The sequence below is a fragment of the Acinonyx jubatus genome, chromosome D3 (assembly GCF_027475565.1).
Source record: "Acinonyx jubatus isolate Ajub_Pintada_27869175 chromosome D3, VMU_Ajub_asm_v1.0, whole genome shotgun sequence".
In the NCBI taxonomy this organism is placed as follows: domain Eukaryota; kingdom Metazoa; phylum Chordata; class Mammalia; order Carnivora; family Felidae; genus Acinonyx; species Acinonyx jubatus.
Window position 1 is genome coordinate 65,184,075 of NC_069392.1, and position 19,447 is coordinate 65,203,521.

A 19,447-nucleotide genomic window follows, 5' to 3' on the forward strand; every position below is an offset into this window, starting at 1 on the left:
CTCATCCGATGGGAGCACCGGCATCCCTTCCTCAGAGAAGCTTTGCCTGACGACCCCCTCCCGACCCGAGCCCAGGTCAAGCTCCCTGCCATCCCCTTGTCTCTCTAGGGTAGTTATTAATGTCTGCTTCCCTGCCGGGCTGTGAGCTCCATGAGGGCAGAGACCACGGTGCGTGTGCAGCCGAGGGCTGGGTGGTGTTGATGGGAGGCTGAGCTGCCTCACACGTTGACCTCTAGAGAGGGTTACGTAGACCCTTGGTTTGCAAAGGGACCAGAAACAACGCAGCTATTTCCAGCTGGATTTCTTGGAGCTTTCCTGCAGCTACTAAGCTTAAGGATTCTGAATGACAGCCCAGAAAAGCTGCCGCTGCTGGTGGTGGCTCCAAAAAGGAAAGAAAAGGGAGGGAGACACATTTATTTGTTTATCGAGCACCTCTGTGTGCTACTATGGATGTGGGCTCTCTGCTCTCACATGTTATTTCATCTAGTCTTTATGGAAACCCTTCAAAGCTAGGTAATAGTGTCCCAATTTCTATAGGTAAGAAAAGGCTCAGAGAGGTTAAGTAATTTGTATAAAGATGCAGAGCTCGTAAGATCCCAGGCCTGCCAGACCCCGGGGACCATGCTCTGACCTGATTTCCACACCACATGGAAATCATGTCAAATAGCTAAAGGAGCCGTGGCTCCTGCCCGTGGGCCATGGCCAGTGGTCCCAGCGATCACGGCAGGGGCCCACGAGTCCACAAGAGCATCCAACACCACCTGACCCCGAATAAACCATATTCCTTCCACACCCAGCTAGAACCGTTTTCAAACACATAGGAATTTTATTTGAAATTAAGTATCGTGGGGCGCCAGGGTGGCTCAGTCGGTCAAGCGTCCGACTTCAGCTCAGGTCACGATCTCGCGGTGCGTGAGTTCGAGCCCCGCGTCGGGCTCTGGGCCGATGGCTCAGAGCCTGGAGCCTGCTTCCGATTCTGTGTCTCCCTCTCTCTCTCTGCCCCTCCCCCGTTCATGCTCTGTCTCTCTCTGTCCCCAAAATAAATAAACGTTAAAAAAAATTTTTTTTAAGAAATTAAGTATCGTGATTCACACAACAAAGTCCCTCTCAGGGGGGACGACGGACTCATGGTGGTCCCGTGTGGGAGAGAAGGAGGAGGGGAGCACACGCGCTGAAATGTTCCGCACAGGATGTGCTTCTCCTTCCGTGGCTTATAAAAGAGTATTGTTGAGCGCGAAGCAGAAAGTACAGTTCTTCCGCGATGTGTGCGAAAAGAGAAAAAAGAAATAGATCCATGCGCGAGGCTGGTTTACGCAGACTCCCTGGGAAGACGCTTAAGGACACGCTGGTCGCCTCTGACAAGAAACGGGGGGGCTCTGAGCAGGGGAATCTTTACTGTGTACCTTTTTGGACTACTTGAATGTTGTATCACTCCAACACCAACATTTGGTAAGAAATGTAATCAATCAATATAAAATTTTTAAAAGGCAATAGCAAAGGGCAATGCTTAAAGCCTCCGCTCGGAGTACTGGATTTCAGGTGAGATGCTCCTGTGCCCTCTTCGGTTTCTGTACAAGAGGAGCCCGGCGATGATATCACGGAGACTGGAAATTGAGACAGGGACTGAATCCCCAGAGTCCTGGGGACGTGCAAACCTGGCCTTTTTTCCATTAAATGCAATTATCCCTGCTCTCCAAATGCCAGAGGCCCTGGGGGGGCGGGGAGGGGGCGGGGAGGGGGCGGGAAGGAGGACCTAATTCTTGCTCTGCTGAGATCAGCCACCTTCCTGTCTTCTTCGGCCGTGCCCCACCCTGCCCCCTGGTCCTGCCGCATCCCACGTGCACCGTCACCCACCACCCACCCCGGCCACACTCACATGGACAGCACCTTCACTTCCAAGATTTCGTGTCTCAGCTCCAGGCATCTTGTGGAGTTATACTCAAACGGGCCCTCGTAAAACTCAAAGTACCTGGGAACCAACAGGGACAGAGGTTACTCTGCAGAGAAGCCGGCCAGACCTTTGGGGGACTGCGGGGTTCTCGTGGGGGGTGGGGGTGTGTCTATTAGCCGGTCAAATACATACAGCACATCAATGCCACCCAGCAGATGACCTAGTGGGAGGGGGCACCAGGACCTCGGGGGCCCTCTGGCTTGATCGCCGGGTGGTTGACTACTCAGAGCACCCCGCTATCCCAGGAGTGTAAGGCTTTACGAGGGATGAACTCATCGTGGCAAATCATGGCATTCTGAAGCAGGCTGGGTTCCAAACTAGTGGCTGCAAAGGAGAAGGGAAGCGGCGGGGGGGGGGGGGGGGGGGGGGACGCTCGGAGTACCGTGTCCTTCTCCAGCTTCCTGTGATCGGCCCCTGCCGGAGGCGGTGCTGGGAGTCTGGGCAGTGAGACCCAGACTTTCAACCGGTCCTGCCCTTTCCTGCCCCTTTCTCCTCCCCTTGGGCAAGTGCCACACGGGGACAGCCTCAAACACGGCCAAGATCTTCTGCTTTTGCTACACTCATTAGCCCCCTTGACTCTCATGCTCCCACCGTGACTGGGTGAGACTGACGTTTCTTTCTCCCCATTTGGCAGCTGAGAACACTGAGGCTAAACAGATAGAGCTCCAGGGCACACCAGCGGTAGGGCAGGGTCAGGCTCGGGCCGGGTCCCACCGCAGAGGGGCACACGCTCTTTCCAACACCGGCTGGCTGGCTCCCCCAGCCAGAGCCACCTCGGGATCCCTTCCGCAGCTCCACGCAGAATAACGCCAATTTCGGCCAGCGCCTGCCGAGCCCTTTCCTCGGGCCACACGCTTGCCCTGGATGCGCTCCCTTTTCATCTTTAGAACCAGCCTACGAGGCAAGTGACCATCGCAAGCATCCCGAAGAAGCCCCGGGGGTTGACTCGCTGGCCCAGAGTCGCACAGATGGTAGGTGGCAAAGCTGGGGCATGAACCGACACGTTGACTTGAGGCTGCTCTTGTCCACGCTCCACCGAGGACAGCTGGTGGCCCCTGAAAAGGGCCCTGTGGCCTCCCGCAGCCACCGGGTGAGGAGACCTTTAAAACACCCTCCTCGCACCTGAAGTTTCACCAGCCCAGGGCAGGAAGAGGGCCTGGGTGGGGGGAGGGTTTTGAAACACAGCAGTTCACTGCTGGGCTCGGCCAGAGGCAGGACGGGGCCTCTCCTCATGGCCTCTCTCTCTCTCTGGAGTGGCCTCTCCCTGGAGGTTGCTCAGAAGGGGTTGGGCAGGGGCAGGGGCGCCTGGGTGGCTCAGTCGGTTGAGCGTCCGACTTCTGTCTTTGCTACCTCTGTACCTTTTGCGCTACAGGCCAGAAAGCTAAAACCTACATTTCCCAGACTCCCTTGCAGCTAGGGTTTGGATAGAATCTAGGTTCAACCAATCAGAAGCATTTGCACGAGACTGACTCAGAGCTGGGTTAGAGGTGAACAATGACAAGGCTCCAGGCATTGTTTTGCGGGTGCAGAGTGTGGCGGAAGGGCACAGGGCACGGCTCTTGGAAACTGCAGGCTTAGCAGCACCTTCTTGATTACATCAGGGGCAGCAGCTTTCACGGTGGCCCCGTTTCACGGTGCAGTTCGGGGAGGCTCAGCCTTCGGTCTTTCTTCAGCTTTCCCAAAGATTCCGAGCTAGCCGTGCCCTAAATAAATCCCTTTCTGTTTTCACTAGCTAAATGGGCTCTGTTATCTGCAATTAAGAACAAGGGGTCAGCATGAGGCCACCAGAAAAGCCTGCGACCTTGGCTGTAACTCACGTCATTTTCCAGTCACACAACAGTAAGTGAGGTGTGGCATCTTACCACGGAGATCACTGTTTGCAACCAGAGCCAGGGCCACTAGGTCCTCTGGAATCCACTGGGTCACCTGAAGCCGTGGTCTCAGGCTGCTGCTAAGAAAAGCTCCAGATTCAAATGGTGCAGGGGTTATTTCGGGGGAGACTTAGCCCAGAGCTCTCAGGGGGTTGGGGGTCTTACAGACACATCGTGGACATGCCTCTAAACCCAGCTGTGTGACTTCGGTAAATCGCTTCCCCTCTCTGGGCCTCTTCTTTCTCCTCCTGAAAACAATCGGTTTAAACTAGGTGGTAGCCAAGGCCCCAGCCAGCACGACAATATGATCCCAAGTTTCCCTCAGTGTTTCCCACTCGCTAACCAAGCCAGAGTGAGACACAGTTTGTGGATGAATGATCCACCGACACGAGGAAGAAGCTCGCGAAGATCAGCCAGCCCCTCCGCCGCCTCCATGAGGCCATCCCTGCCTTACCTCTGCCAGCCTCCACTCGGTCTCCTGCTCTCCTGAACCCCCAGCCTCACCCATCCAGGGAACCAGGCAGTGCCGTGACTCCAGATGGTCTCGCGCCTCGTGTCTGGTGGCTATTAGGTGGACAGGCCTTCAGAACGGGGTCACGTCCTTTCTCTGCCACCCCCTCCGCCCCCCGGCCCAAGCCACCCTAGGCCCATCGCTTTTGTGAGCCTTAGTTTCCTCATCTGTAAAATCCACACACGAGAAAGGGGCAGTGCACGTGTGACAGGGCTGAGGTAAGACAGCGATGAGAATTTCACGGAAAGCCCCGGCACAGTAGCTGGCACGCAGCAAGAGCCCAAGAAACGTTTGTTCCGTTCTTTCTCCTTTCTCCTGCCATCAAAGGACAGGAGTGGCCAGAGAGTCAGCGACTTGCTTCTGGACCTCAGCTGGCTGATGGCAGAGCTGAGTCAGGCACGACGAACCTCAGGAAGCTTCTCCGCCATCTGGACCGGCTGGCGTCCTCCTTCCGCTGCTACTGGTAAACCTCTCCCCTGCCACCCTGCGCATAAAGCCCATGCCGTGTTCTGCCCAGACATGGGACTGTCCCTGATCACCCAACTCTGCGGCAGACTCCGTGCAGAAGCTATATGTGTTTCGGATGCTTTAACATCCGGGGCCTTGTTGACCCTGGGGCTAGCCAATCCCTCCAGACGGTAACCTCCCGTGAGCGCACGTTTCCTACGCAAACAACCCAATCCAGAGCTCATAACCCACCACCACCACTCCTCTCACATTCAGGGCCTCTTTCCCCCTGCCCTTATCATCCCAGGACCAGGTACCACACAGCTAGGGACAGCCCTTAGGCCCCAGAGTCCACCAATCCCTGTGTCCCTGACTCAGCTGTTTCTTCCCCAGAAACCCCTGTGAAGGCTCTTGCCCACTTTCCCCTCTCACCCTCTCTGCCTCCTGACCAGCCCTGGTGGCCCCCTATGTGGCCTTTACGGTGCGACGTGCCTCCTGTGTCTACGGATCTGTGAGTATAAAGTCTTCCTCCTTCGTGGCATTGACTCCCACTTCCGTGGAGTCTTGCCATACGTGACAATACCGAACCCCAGCTACCCTGAAAACACCCCACGTGGTGCCTCAGCCAAGTTGTCAAAAGCGCCCCACACCGGGGTCTACAGCCCCAGGTGTCCTGTCTGAAAACAGAGCCAATGGCCCTGTTCCTGTCTCCATCCTACCCGGCTTTGCTGTTTTGAGCTGTGCTTCTTCGTCTCCGTCTCTAAAGCTAACACTCGAGGAAGCAAGATCATAACAACCGCTGCCGAGAGCCCCCCCTCCGGACTCCGCTTCTGACGGGACACCCAAGGACTGCGTTCTGGAAAAAGCACAGTAATCCCTGTCTGGCGGGGATACAGACTTTGATGCGGACGTCACAAGTGAGGCTTCCGTCTCCTTGTGTAATGACGTGGGAAGACACTCCCGGGATGATGCTGAACGGGAAACACAAGCTACAGCACTGTGATCTCCCGAAAGAACGGTATATACATCTGTGAATGGACAGGCCGCAGGGAAGGGCCCTACCAAAGCACTGATGGGCGGCTTCTTTGAATAATGGGATTGTGAATGACTGTTAAAATACTCTTCTGTATTTTTGTAAGTTTTCTGTAATGGGGTTATGACTCTTTCGCTATTGGAAAGCACTAATAGATGCCCCTTTATTTAAGTCCTAGATCTCCCACGAAACAGTTCGAGCTTCCCGTCAAACTGCCAGAAGTCTGAGAGAAGCAGTCTCTCCAACTTTCTGGACTCCACTGGCCTCTCAGGGTGAGTCAGTCGCTGTCTCTTTGTCCAATTCTCGAAAGCCGATCTCTGCCCGGCGCAGAGGGAGGGGCCCCGGCATCGCATTCGGCACCTCACGGGTATAAATAGTCACGGGCGCTCAGACCAGCTCATCTCAGATGCCACTTGGCTTCCGGCAGTCAAGTCCGGGGCGGGCGCCAAGCTGCCTCCATCCTGCCCCCTCCTCTGTGCCCTCAGGGACCATGAGGGGTTGGGGGGGGGAAGGGCCAGGCAGCCCAGGCTGCCCAGCCAGCAGGTGATGGCCTCTGCTAAGGGAAAAGACAAACTCAGAGGTGACCACGGCAGTCCTGCGTGTTAGTTTCCATTCTCCTACCCAGACACGGGCTCCAGTTCTGCAGGCTGAGGAGGCCTCTTGTCAGCGTGGCCGGGGGCCCTCATGCATCCCTGCCAGCCTTTGTCCATGAGCCTGCCCCTCATAGGGCCCTCCTGTTGGTCTGAACCCTCTCAGGAGCTTCATCAGGACCATGGGGTCTTTTTTTTTTTTTTTCAAGCTTATTTATTTATTTTGAGACAGAGTGAGAGAGCACAAGTAGGGATGGAGCAGAGAGAGAGACAGAGACACAGAGAGACAGAGAGAGAGAGAGAATCCCAAGCAGACTCTGCACCACCAGCACAGAGCCTGCTGTGGGGCTCAAACTCACGAACCACGAGATCATGACCCAAGCCGAAGACGGATGCTTAACCGACTGAGCCACGCAGGCACCCTAGACTGTGGGGTCTTTCTTGGAGGTCCCAGAACTTGAGCCCCAGCAAGCACCTGGCTGGAACAAGATAAGGTGCACGCCTTCAGCTTTCTATCTAACACTGCCCCTCGTCCCCGGGTGCTGATGGTGTTCAAGAGGACAGGAGCCCAAGGAGGTCTCTATGTCCTTCAAGAGCCTCCACCAGCCCAGAGCAGGGAAGCGGCCCCAGCTCAGCAATCTGAACCCCTGCACTCTTCTCAAACCTGATACAGAGCTTCAGAGGACCACAGAGTGGTTTATGTATTCCACGCTGGGTAGGAATACAGTGAGGGTATGGCACCTATGTGCAAATTAGGAAAAAGTACCTCTTTCTCCAGATTAATTAAGCCACATGCCAGTCACATGATTTATCAAGTGAGAGTGAGCTGGATGTCAACCCTGCCTGACCCCTTGGCTGGGTATCTTTGTGTAGTACCCATCCTGCACAACTGTATGTGGCAGTCTGAGACTGGACTCTTGAACTTTGTCTTGTTTAATTCTCCCGACAGCCCTACGAGGACAGGCATTGTTTCCCCATTTTTATACCCAAGATTCAGACTGTAAGTGGAAAAGCAACTTGCCCAAAGTCATTCAGCTCATAAATGAGGGTGGTGGAAAGGGGACCTCAGGCTTTCAGGAGCCCAGAACCTATGTTCTTCAGTGACTGCAGTGTACTCCCTCTCCCTGATTCTGACAAGCCACGGTTATGGGGGGGTGGGGGGGATTTCTCAGCGAGCAACCCCCTCCCCTTCAGTGAGCTCCGTGCTATTTCGGGGCCAGAACAGCTGCCATCTCGAGACAGCGCGCTACCCGTCAGAGCAAACGCACAGAAACCAGAGTCTGGAAACTGCAGCCTGACAATTCAGAGGACTGCGGCGTCTTCTCAAATAGGTGCAGAGAGAACCAAGAAGAGCTGGGCTGTCAACTGCAGGTCACAGCTGCCCAGAGGAGACACTCCCCCCTCCCCGGGTGGTAGAGAGACCTGACTCGGCCCGCTGGCTGGACGCTGGGTCTCCCTGGACCACCATTTCCTCATCCATCCGTGGGAATCTGCAGAGGGGGTTGAACGATCAGAACGGAGAGCTAAGAAAGCCTGATGTTCTGAATACAACCCTCGATAGTCCCGTGATCCATCCGCTGTCGGCGCGAGCTTCCCTGGAGGGTCGTTCCTGGCATGCGGTGGGGGCTGGGGGGTCAGGGGCAAAAGCCTGTTGCCACTCCTCCTTTCTACCCCCCCACCCCCGCCCTGTGGGTCTGCAGGGCCCCACACCCAGTGTGCCGACAGTCCACGCAAGAGTGCACACGCGGGAGCCTTACTTTCTGCGCTGCACCAGGGAGCCCTGGAAAGCTCCCCTCTAAAATCCGGCCCAATCACCCGGCACACCTCCACGTGTCTAAACGAGCATGGTCGGCCTTCCACCCGGACACCGCCCTACTGCCCCTCTGCGCCTCACCACCATGCCCCGGGGGCCCAAGCTAAACGCTGAGACCTACTGGCCTCCTCGTACTTCCCCTCCCCTCCGCACCCCAGCTGGCCACCTCTGCTCCCTTCGGGGTCCTTCTCTCCCTCCCGGCACCAGGGGCGTGAATCGGTCCTCTTTTCCCACTGGAGGGTTATCTCTGTCGAGAACGCTCTTTCCTCACTGTGTCTTCTGTGCTGCTACCTGCTTGCACATCAGAGGCCAGCTTCCTGGCAGCCTTCTGTGTTCTGCCTCGAACGTGCCTACAGCCCCCGGCACGCTCCCCAGCTCAGCCCTTAGTAAACTGGACTTTGTGCAGCTCCCCTCGATGGATGGCTCTTCTCCTCTTTCACTCACCGAAGATTTACTGATCCATTGCTACACGCCAGGCACAGTTTCAGGCCAGGATGCACTGACGACCAAGCCAGATACAATCCCCGCCCCCCGCCCTCCTGGACTTCCACGAGAGGAGACAAATGAAATATTAATGCAACATAGTGCCAAGTAGTAATGAGCTCTATAAAAGTAAAACAGGACAGGGGGCTGGAAGGTCCCTGGAAAGCTGGTAGGAGGTCAAGGAAGGCCTCTCTGAACAAACAGAAATGGAGCTCTCAGCAGGAGCGCAGGAAGAGCATTGCAGACAGGGAAGGGCGAATAAACACAAACACCCCGAGGATGGAAAAAGCCAGCGGGCTGCAGGGACAGGGCAGTGGGGGCGGTGGGGTGGACAGGCAGAGGACATGAGGCCGGAGAGGCGAGTGGCACCAGGTCAGGCTGGGCCTGTGGGCCCCTTGATACAGCCGTGCGTTGAAGCAGAGGAATCGCACGGTCTGATGGAAAAGTTCCCTCTGGCCGCTGCAGGGAGGACGCACTGTAAAGCGACAGCAGACAGGGAGACGGGACTGTTGCCGCCTGAGAAGAGGGGGGATTGCACAGAGTGGCAGCTAAGACGTGGGAGAAGGCGACAGAGCAGGAAATGGGTTAAGGATAAGCTGATGACAAGATCTACGCAGCGACAAAGAAAGAGAGAAATCAACGGTAACTCCTAGGAGTTTCGCTTGGACAACTGGTTGCATCACAGAGCCATTTCGAGAGGAGGGAACGATGAAGATAAACAGCGTGGGCGGAAGTCAGAAGCCCCTGGGCCACGGTAAGGCTGCTGGGACTCTCAGACATTCGGGAGGACATCGTAAGTAGGCAGTCAGCAGTCCAGTGCAGAGGCCAGGGTTAGAGATACATGTTCCAGAGTCAAGGCACAAAGGACGAAGTGAGATCTCAGAGGAGGGCAGAGAGCACAGAGGGGCGCGTGCAGCCAGCTCCGACATTCAGATGGTGGCAGGGGAGAAGGGGCCACGGAAGGAGACTGAGAAGGGAAGTCTGTGCGAAGAAGGAAAACCCGGAACGCCCAATGCCACAGAAGTCAAGAGCAGAGAACATTTCCAGGACAGAAGGGTCGCCTCTGTCCAGAGCTAATGGAGGCCAAGGAAGAGGAGGATGGATGAGGTCCTGCTGCCCTAGCAACCAGACGGTCATCAGTGACCTTGACCGGCGCAGATTCAGGGGAGCCGGGAGGCAGACGCCCCACTGGCATGGCTTGAGGTGAGGACGGAAGTGGGAGGTGCTAGACACGGTCACCGCGGGAGTCTGCGTGACGAGCAGAGTGAGTGCCACGGGCTGAAGGTGTGTGCCCCCCCCAAACTCACGTGCTGAAACCTAACCCCCCAATGTGATGGCATTAGGAGGCGGGGTCACTGGAGGGCCATTAGGTCATGAGGGCGCAGCTCTCACACATGGCATCAGTGCCTTTATAAAAGGGACCCTACAGAGCTCTCTCACCCTCTTCCCACCAGGCGAGGGCACAACAAGAAGATGACGGTGTGCAAGGCAGGGTGGGCTCGCATCTGACCCTGAACTGTGCTCTCCTCCTGATCTCGAACAACCAGCCTGCCGAACTGGGAGGGACAGTCAGTTGCGTGTGAGGGACCCGCCAGAGGAAGAAGGAAGAGACCCGAGTGCTCTGTAGGAGCCCCGGTGGAGGGTGAGGGGGGGAAGGTTTACATCTGTACAAGTAGGCCTGCGCGGGAGGACAGCCTCTGTGAGCCCCATCGCCCCATCACCCCCGCCCCAGCACAGTCTTTAAGGCCATCAACCTAGCAGGTGCAGGCCGTGTGCATGGCTACGTGGAGTGCGAAACTGGGACGGCCTCGGGCGCCTTCCTATCCGGGAGCCCCCTAAACTGCTGATCACAGGTGCATGCTTAGTCCTCCAGCCTGACCCCACTCCCCTTTTACTTGCCATTCTGGGAGCAGACCTGGGGGAGGCCCTGGCAGGCACCTTCGATCATCTGATCTGGACACCAAGGCTCAGAGAGAAAGTCCTCATACTCAGCCATGAGTCAGGATGAAGCTGGGGCCCAGATCTACCCAGAAGGTCCTCTCGGGGGAACCCCACCACTAGTGCCTGAACAAGGTGACAGTTCAACGGATGAGGGAACTGGGGCACAGACCCATGCACCCAAGTGGTCATTTGCCCAGGAGACTCCATTCAGACTCAACCAAGGGCCACAAAGCTCGAGGGCCAGGGGGACTTTACCACACGGGACACCACCACTTGATGAGTCCCAGGACGCCAACGACCTGGCCTCCACAGACAGCCTCCTGCCTGTTGTCCACCAGAGGTCCACGTCAGGTACGTGGGAGGAGATGCGAAAGCTGCACCATCCTTGTTTTGCTCTTCCAGCACCCAGCCCAGAACATTCTGCCAAACCTGATTCCCCAAATTCTTCCCAGCTGGATGGAGCCTGAGAGAACTCCGGCCGTCTTTTTATTTATTTTTTTGTCCTTTCTCACAGCCTTAAAAATTGACCAGAAAGGCTGATGCTAAACCAGACTGCACTCACGAGTCAGGTGTGTAGGGCGCAGTGCACGAACATTCTTTCCCTCAGGCTAATCTTAAATTTTTTTTTTTAATGTTTATTTATTTTTGAGACAGAGAGAGAGAGAGAGAGAGAGCATGAACAGGGGAGGGTCAGAGAAAAGAGGGAGACACAGAATCTGAAACAGGTTCCGGGCTCTGAGCTGTCAGCACAGAGCCCGATGCGGGGCTCAAACCCACGGATGGCGAGATCATGACCTGAGCGGAAGTCGGACACTTAACCGACTGAGCCACCCAGGCGCCCCTCCCTCGGGCTAATCTTGCCCCCAAGGGCTCCTCTTTGAAATGTGGAGCCTCCAGGAGCAGGTAGAAGGAAGCATTTGTCAGGGGTAACAGTCAAGAAAGCACTAACCACAAAGGGGGTGGGGGAAAGACACAGAGGATAAAAGGCGGCAAAGAGATGGTGGGGAGGGGGGCAGTTGAGAGACCCTAGAGAGGTACCCGAACACCCGACCCTACCCGGGTTGACCTGTCCACAGTCCAGAAAGAACAATCCCTCCGTCTAGCACGGGCTGTCAGTCTGGGGAGTCTGGAGTCACACGGCACATGGTGTGACCAGCTCCATCCCCCATCACTTGCAGGGCCTCGGTTTCCTCACCTGTAAAATGAGGGCAATGACAGTACCCACCTCAAACAAGGGAGAGGGGGATGAAATGCAGGATGGGGGGCAGGCGCCCGGCACAGCGCCGGGCACCCCATCAGGCCCCAGAGCACTTGCCCGTGGGCATCGCCTGTCAGGATCCAAGCCCGATTCTGCCCCCCACGGAAGCACCTCTGACTTCCACACTGAGCTCTTGGCACACCCACCATCCGTGCCACGCAAATGTAGTACCTGATTACACAGTGTCTTGAAACAATTGGGGAATAGCCGAATATAGCATAACACAATGCGAAATTGAATGCCAGCTCTGAAAAATCACAACCCCAAACCCTGGACTGCAGAGGCCATGCTGGACACGCACACCCCAGAGCGAAGGGCTCTGGCCCAGGCCCTGGGCACTCAGCTGGCTCGCTCTTCTGCGGAACAGAGTCTCTCGTCGCATCAGTTTGGGGGCTTTTGCTCTTTCGTCCCGTGGCTGGTGCTACCCTCCCCCCCCCCCCACCACTTGGGAGGTCCCCTGCACCCCAACCTGGAAGCCCAGCAGCACAGGAAGAATGCTGTCCCAGGAACGGGCAGCTTGGATGGGCAGTGGCCTGGGGCCAGCTCTGCTCTAGACATCAGAGGGAAAAGTTCCTGGAATCGTCTTTGACACCGGCTCTTGCCGTATCACCCAGACCAGGAGGGCCAGGGCGGTGCAGACTCTGGGAGATGGGCGGATGAGGCCGGCCAGTCAGGGCACCTGTGGGCTGTGTCTGAAGCTGGAGGGTCTGGAGGGCCCTGGAGATGCACGCACCGTTCTTGGGATTTGGGGGATACCTGAACAAACACAGAACTGTGTACGTGCACTTGCTGGAGAGTTCTCTGGCGTGAAATGATAGAAGCATTCCTCTGTGCAGATACTTCTTATAGAATATAGAGAGGCTATCCAGGAAAGCTTCAAGGAGGAGGTGGGGTGGGAGGTGGATACTGGCAGGATGATAAGGAATTGATGTGGGGCTGGGGTCCAGCTGGCAGCAGCTGAGCCAAGCCCTTTAATGCTGCGGCCGCAGGCCTGGCTGACAGTCAGCACCTGTAGGACTGACTCCTGCCCCAGCGGCCCTCGGCCCCTCTGACCCGGTCCCTTCCCTGGGACACGCGGAGGCAGTGGAAGCGAAACTGCCCACCCTGCAGGACCGTGACCGCCAAGGGCGCTGCTGCCTCCCCGGCCCTCTGGGTGGTCACGGGGAGGGCAGGCGGCTGGGCCAGGCGAGGTGGCTCAAAGCACTGAGCTGGCCATGGAGGACAAGAGCTCTCCCTCATCCGCGTCCCACAATTGCCACGATGCTCTGTGGGAGGTGTTTGGGAGGGCTTCTCAGTCAGTTACTGCACAGGGACACAACCTGCCTTCACTGCCTTCTCTACTTCTTAGCCGCCCCTCTCCCCCTCCCACAGCCTCCCTTTCCCCACCCAGCTGCCCAGAATGCCCAGACTTCCCTACCACCTGCTCTTCTCAGATCATTCCACACTGTGAACGAGTTTGTGATTCAAAGTGCGGCCCCTCTGGGGATTAATTTTCAAAGCCAGTACCAGAGACAGACTGATTCAAAGGAATAGATCTCTAAGGGAGAATTCGGCCACACTGACATCTAAGTGTGCTTTTTTACCGATAGCCTTGACTACGTGCCTGCTTAATTCATTTCGTAATTCAACTAACGTTTACTGAGCCCCTTCTACTTACACACTGGCTGCTGAGAATTCAGAGGTGGAGAAGCATAATCACTGTCTAGTGAGGGAGACAGAAACATAAACACGTAACTGGAACGTGATGAGAACTGTCTTCTAAGATCTTCCTGCTTGTTCAAAGCACCCCACTTACATAGCAGCATTTGCTGATTAAAAATTATCCCTATCGGCTCCCTAAAGCAGTTCCCCTAAGGACTCCTATTGGACACTTTTAGACCTGCACTTGAATTAATAAAGCTATATGTCGATGTATATTTTACGACTCACACACTTTCCAATTCGGCCTGGCCTTCCCCGGTCTTCTCCTTGGACAACACTTGACCGCAGCCATTAGGAGCTCTATCTGGCCTGGGTTTTCTGTGTGGTCTTATTTGGAGCTTTCCAGACCGATCGCTTGGACCTGCTCCTTCTCCTGGGCTCCTGGTTGAATATACAATTTATGAGTCATTCGCTTTTTTTTTTTTTTTTTTTTTGTGCCTCTTCTTGTCCTCTGGTTATATATGGTAACTCCTGACTTTCCCTTCCAACCGTGTTAATAATAAATAACACACTTCACCACACTCCGACATACCACACAACTATAGCGAGCAAAATATGGCATACGCACTGAATTACTCACTAGGTGAATGATACCACGAGGCACAGCACACGTTCCATGCGTGGAGGGCTGTTCACTGCGGTGTTTTCACCCGGAAGAGCACTTTCCACAGCAGCGTGAGCTCCCTCCCCAAGCCCTGCAAATCTCCTGCCAAGAGCTGTCCTACCAATTTTAAGGAAGGCAGAAGGGCAGAAGCTCCAACGTATAGTCCAGTTCTAATTACATTAACCATTATTTCCGACACATGGGAACTGTACGTATTGTGGTTTCTCACATACGTAGTAGTAACTTTGCGGGGTCAACCAGAAATTGGGATCTGACCCTGGGATTGTCCCAGAAGAAGTTGGGATGTGTGGTCATCACATTTATTCCATGACCAAGGGGGCTCTGGGTCAAATGGCAGCCCTCCAGGAGGAAATCAACTCAGCTAGCTGGGGAGGATGTGGAACAAAGGGTGCCTTAGTTCCAAAGCCAAATGGAAGAGGCCAGCAGTGACCCTGACCCTGGGGGATCCTGGGTGAAAGGGGAGGGGAGGCTGGCCTGGGTCACTGGGAGGGGGAGTAGTTAAGAAAGGAGGTGGGAGGGAAGCAGGAAATGGGGACCAAGAAAGTGTGGCAGGAAGAAAGGGAGGGGAGAGGAGGTGGGGCAGGGAGGCAGAGAAATTAGCAACAAAATGCAGAGAAAGGAGGAGAGAGAAAGGCTGTTAGCAACCGGAAAAGGAGGAAACAGAACTCTTGCTGGAGTCTCCCCTCCCCCCGGAAATGCCTGTGCCATCTAGCTCAGTTCATTAGCACCTTCTAGCCAAACCTCTCCCAGGGGGTTCTTCAGAGTCCTTCCCAGGAAGGTGGACACCTAGACCGCCCGCCATCCAGGCGAGCGAGTCACGAAAGGAAACGGAAAGACCAACACTGGGGGCTCAGTGCTTGGAAGGGGCAAGTCTGGACTCCCTGCTCTCACCGGGTGACAGCCCAGGGGCCCAGCACCCGGCCAGGGCTCCTACCACTCATATATGGAAAGAACCGTACTCGTAAAGGCCAGGATAAGACCAGGTCCCCGAGGCTACCCCACGTCCTAAGGCCTGTCTGTGGACACTGCCCCGACTGATGTTTTTCTGACACTGGCACCACTTTTTTACTTTTTCAGAGCATTGAACAAAATCACACATATGGGGGGGGGGGGGTTGTCCCTGAAAAACACACTACTTCTCCTCTGTGGGGTCCATTTAATGTTCTGATGTCAAAATGAACAACAACAAAACTCAGGCCTCCTTCCAGGGAAACAGACCTGAGAGTTAGCACGCACTTAGAAATGCAAAAATGAAGGGACCAAACGACTTAATTGGCCCCTGGAAACCCTTAGCTGGCGGGTTCCAGCCACACCCAGCTCTGAGCAGAGAGAGTTCTGCCAGTCTGGAAGAATTCCCCGCGACGCCTTCCCTGCAATGAGCGTGCCCCACCTGAGGATTCAACAAACACTGAACTCCGGAACATACAGAGTGCCCTTCATTACTGACTGAACTCCAAACACGGCAGCAGAGCAAGTAGAAATATCCATGTGACCGTATGAATGTCAAATGTCAGCACCATCTTGATGGGAATGGCTCTTCCCCAGTCAAGGTCAGCCCCGCCTGGGGGCAGAGTAGGAAACGCCTGCCCAGTGGGATGTCAGAGGACCCGAACCCACGCCCAACACCCAGCCCTGAGGCCACCCACACACCTGCTCACGCTTGCAGGCCGACATCCGAAATCCTTGTGGGAGGGACGGAGCCGAAGCCCCCACCTCAAATGAAAGCTCGAGACCCAGACTCCACACCCCTTCCAGCTCCAGTCAGAGAGGGGCCAGTGGTTCCCTGCCTTGTGGTTGGGTCTAGCCCTCACCCCTCACGGCAAAGGAGACAAGGCCGATGCCAAAAGGCAGTAAGCTTAGGGCCTGCTTCTTCCCTGAGGGTAGCTCTGGGGCGGAGCATGGGGCAGGGGCTACGAGGTCACCTCAGGATGGGCTTCCCCCCTCCCTGGTCACTCGCCGGGGGTCTGTACCTGGAGCTGGAGTCACTGCCGCTCTGCACTGCTGGGTCGTCCGTGACATTAAAGAGCCCCGTCCAATTGGCCAGCTGGTCGCCACTCTGCCAACCAAACTGGAGGCTTCTGGCAAGAAAACGAGGCAGTCGGTACTCAAGGCCCACATGCCGGGTTAAACCCATCTACCACAGAGCCACTTTCTGTTGTACCAAGTGACACATCGCCTTGACCACGCACTCGCTGGAGACAGAGGTGACGTCTACCCACGAGGATGACTGACGGTAACAAACCACAGCTCTGCTCACTTACATCCAGCACCCCCCCCCCCTTTCACCTCTGCCTGCAGAGCTGAGGTTACGTGCTGGATACACAGGGAAACTGAGCCTTGGCGAGGTCAAGGTCATAGAGCTCTCCTACCTCCTGTGTGGTGCGTCCCTCCACCCCCACCTTCTAGAGACTTCTACCAGAAGAGCTCCCGCCTGCCAGCACTTTGCCGTCCTCGGGGGTCAGGCACGCTGCAAAGCTTTTAGTGAAGTCTGGCTCTCCTGGTCAACACACCTGGTTATTTCCGCTGCCTGCCCAACCCTGACTGAAATGATAGCAAAGGAACAGACAAGGCCACGAGCATGGAGAGGTGACAGGAGAGGCCAGCCGCAGCACCGCGCAAGATGAAAGCAGATGGGTAAGTAACTCCCTCAGACCTGGGAGAGTGGAGCCCCGTTTATGAGGAGCACATCTCTTCACCGTGCACAACTCAAGAAGGCTCTCAAACCGGGGGGCCGAGGCCCCTGAAGGCAGGAGCGCGGAATGGGGCTGAAAGGCCGGGGACCTGGGTTCGTATGAGGCGCCCATGGACGCCGTGGCATCGGCCTGCCCGCCCCACGGCTGTCAGGAGGCCGTGCCGCGGGGAGCTGACCCACGGAAGTGCCTCAGTTCTCGATTCACGGACACGCTAATCTGAAACCCACCTGCCCCACGCCCCGCCTCACCGGTGGCTACGGTGGGTTTGCGGAGGGAACCAGACCAGGTCAAAAAAAGGAGTGGGGGGGAGGGCATGGAAAAATAGGGCTTGGGTCACCCGATCGCCCTAGCACAGGGCCTCTCAACCTGGTGCTGCTGTCATTTGGGGCTGGGTCATTCTGTGGTGTGGGACCATCCTGTACATTGAGGGGGGCTGAGCTGCACCCCCAGTGTCTACCCTCTAGATTCCAGGAGCACCCCATCTTCCACCCTCCCATTGGGACGATCACAAATGTCTCCCGCGCCGCCAAGGCAAAATCCTCCCAGCTGAGAACCACTGTCCCAAGACAATGCCCTCCTCACAGGGCTCCAATGAACCTTCTGGAGACTGGCTTGCCCTTAAATATGAACAGGCGTTGTGAGAAAAGCTTGAACTTCAAAGTCAGAGAACAAAACAAATAGCAAAAAGGGGGGAGACTCAGGGGAAAAGAGATAAATGAAAGAAGAAACAAAATTTTTAATAAAAACCCTTAAAATACATAGCCTCTAAGCTACAGGAACAGGACAGCGATGGTTGTCTGAGCTGCCGTCTGGTCAACCTGGATCGGCCACTAATGAGCCCGGTGACCTTCGGCAAATCTTCAGAATTCTGTTCCCATCTTTCAGGCGAGGGGAGCTGTCTCGGATGTCTCCAGAGCCCCGGACCAGAGTATCACAGAGTTAAGCTGCCTCCTCCATGCCCACCCTGCTCCCTCCTTGGGAGTCTAGGGCGCCCCAATATTTAAGTGCCGCCCATGAATTCAAGGTGGAAACACTGTGCAGACCAAATACGCCATGTTGCTTGCTGGATGCCGTCTGGGGGATCCCCCGCCAGAAGCCCCTCTGCATAAGGGAGACAGTGTGCATCATCCATCACAGCTGAGGAAACTGAGGCACTGGGTGAGAAATTACCTCTCAGCCAGCGGGTGGCAAAGCTAGACCTGGAACTCAGGAGTCCCGACTCTCAGTCTAGTCCTTGTGCCACCAACGTTCTGGATCCTGTCCCGGGAGCCGGCCGCACACAGCACGCATTAGGGTCTTCCGTCCCAGGGGCTGGGTCAGCCGCCTCAGCCTTTTGCCTCATGCACAGTGCACAAGTTCACTGCCACAACAGCACCCCCTCCGGGGAGCCCAGAGGAGCACCCTTCCCTTCCGGAGCCCATGACTACCCTCTTTCAGCCCACTCGCCCACTGATGGAGCGTGCGGTAGGAATCCACATGCCTGACCTGCTATTATTGCAAGGGTAACCTTGAGTTGGCTCTATGTGGAAAAAAAAAAAAAAAAAACCCATAAAAGAAGAAAGTCATTCAGAAAACATCAGTATGTAACTTTCGTGGGAGGATAATCTGTTGAATTATTTATTCCCTCCCCCGCTCCAAGAAAGGAGCTGGGCTTTTTATCCTCTTACTTCAGGGCCATGTGGGTTGTGAAGGCTGAAAGCTTCCCAGCCCCCTGAAGAAACTGAGCTGGCACCAGGAGGGGAGGGGGTCCCCCAGGTCTAGGAGGGGTGGCTGGCAGAAGATGCTTCAAGTCCAGGAGGCCTGCTATGGTGGCCCGGGGTTTCCCTACCACTTCCCCCTCTAGACAGACAGCAGGGCCTCAGAAAACCCACTGCTTGGGGCACCCCAGGAAGCTGCACCTAGGGCTCCAAAAGCCTCCAGAAAGCAGTGCGCAGACTGATCGAGGCTGGGGTGGCTAGGGAGCCCCCAACTGTTTGTTCTGCACAAACCCTGGGGTGGGGGCGGGGGGTAAAAGGAAGGCACCTCCATGATGATAGACTCAGTTACCCACCAGCTGGTGGATAAGGTGGGCTTTTTCTTTTTTTGAAATAAATGTTTATTCATTTTTGAGAGACAGAATGTGAGCAAGGGAGAGTCAGAGAGAGGCAGACAGAGGATCTGAGCGGGGTCTGGGCTGACAGCAGCGAGCCCAGTGCGGGGCTCGAACTCACGAACCGTGAGATTATGACCTGAGCTGAAGTCAGACGCTCAACCAGGTGAGCCACCCAGGCGCCCCTGGATAAGGTTTAATTAAAAGAAAAAAAAAACAACAAAAAAAAGGAAATGAACTCTTTCGCACCAAGTTTGTGAAATGAAATGGACAATCAGTTTTCCATTATTAACCAGCAAATCGCTTGTGTTGTCCCTCACAGCTGACTGAGGAGACCTTTCCTTTGTCTTCACGCTATTTTATTTTTATTTTATTACATACATAGACACATTCCAAATATTTATTATATTATTCTATGTTTATCGAACAGCCCTGCCAGGC

At 55.6% G+C, this 19,447-nt stretch overlaps 1 protein-coding gene and 1 long non-coding RNA gene across 5 annotated transcripts in view; one reads left to right on the forward strand and one right to left on the reverse strand.

Annotated features, from left to right (window-relative positions):
• ST8SIA5 (ST8 alpha-N-acetyl-neuraminide alpha-2,8-sialyltransferase 5) overlaps positions 1-19,447 on the reverse strand; it is a 58,502-nt gene that overhangs the window by 24,822 nt on the left and 14,233 nt on the right. For 2 of the 4 annotated variants that reach the window (XM_053205556.1, XM_053205555.1), the window contains exons 1-2: positions 2,862-3,601; positions 1,877-1,969 (exon numbers count right to left, since the gene is read on the reverse strand). In XM_053205556.1, coding sequence (XP_053061531.1) covers positions 1,877-1,969; positions 2,862-3,184 — 416 coding nt within the window. In that variant the 5' untranslated portion in view covers positions 3,185-3,601. Of the gene's footprint in view, positions 1-1,876; positions 1,970-2,861; positions 3,602-16,194; positions 16,303-19,447 lie in introns of those variants that run through there. The other 2 variants (XM_027068908.2, XM_027068909.2) reach the window with 2 other exon arrangements.
• On the forward strand, positions 3,252-5,801 carry LOC128312317 (uncharacterized). Its single transcript, XR_008291433.1, has 3 exons — positions 3,252-3,790; positions 4,661-4,796; positions 5,174-5,801. It is a non-coding gene; the product is annotated as an uncharacterized LOC128312317 (long non-coding RNA).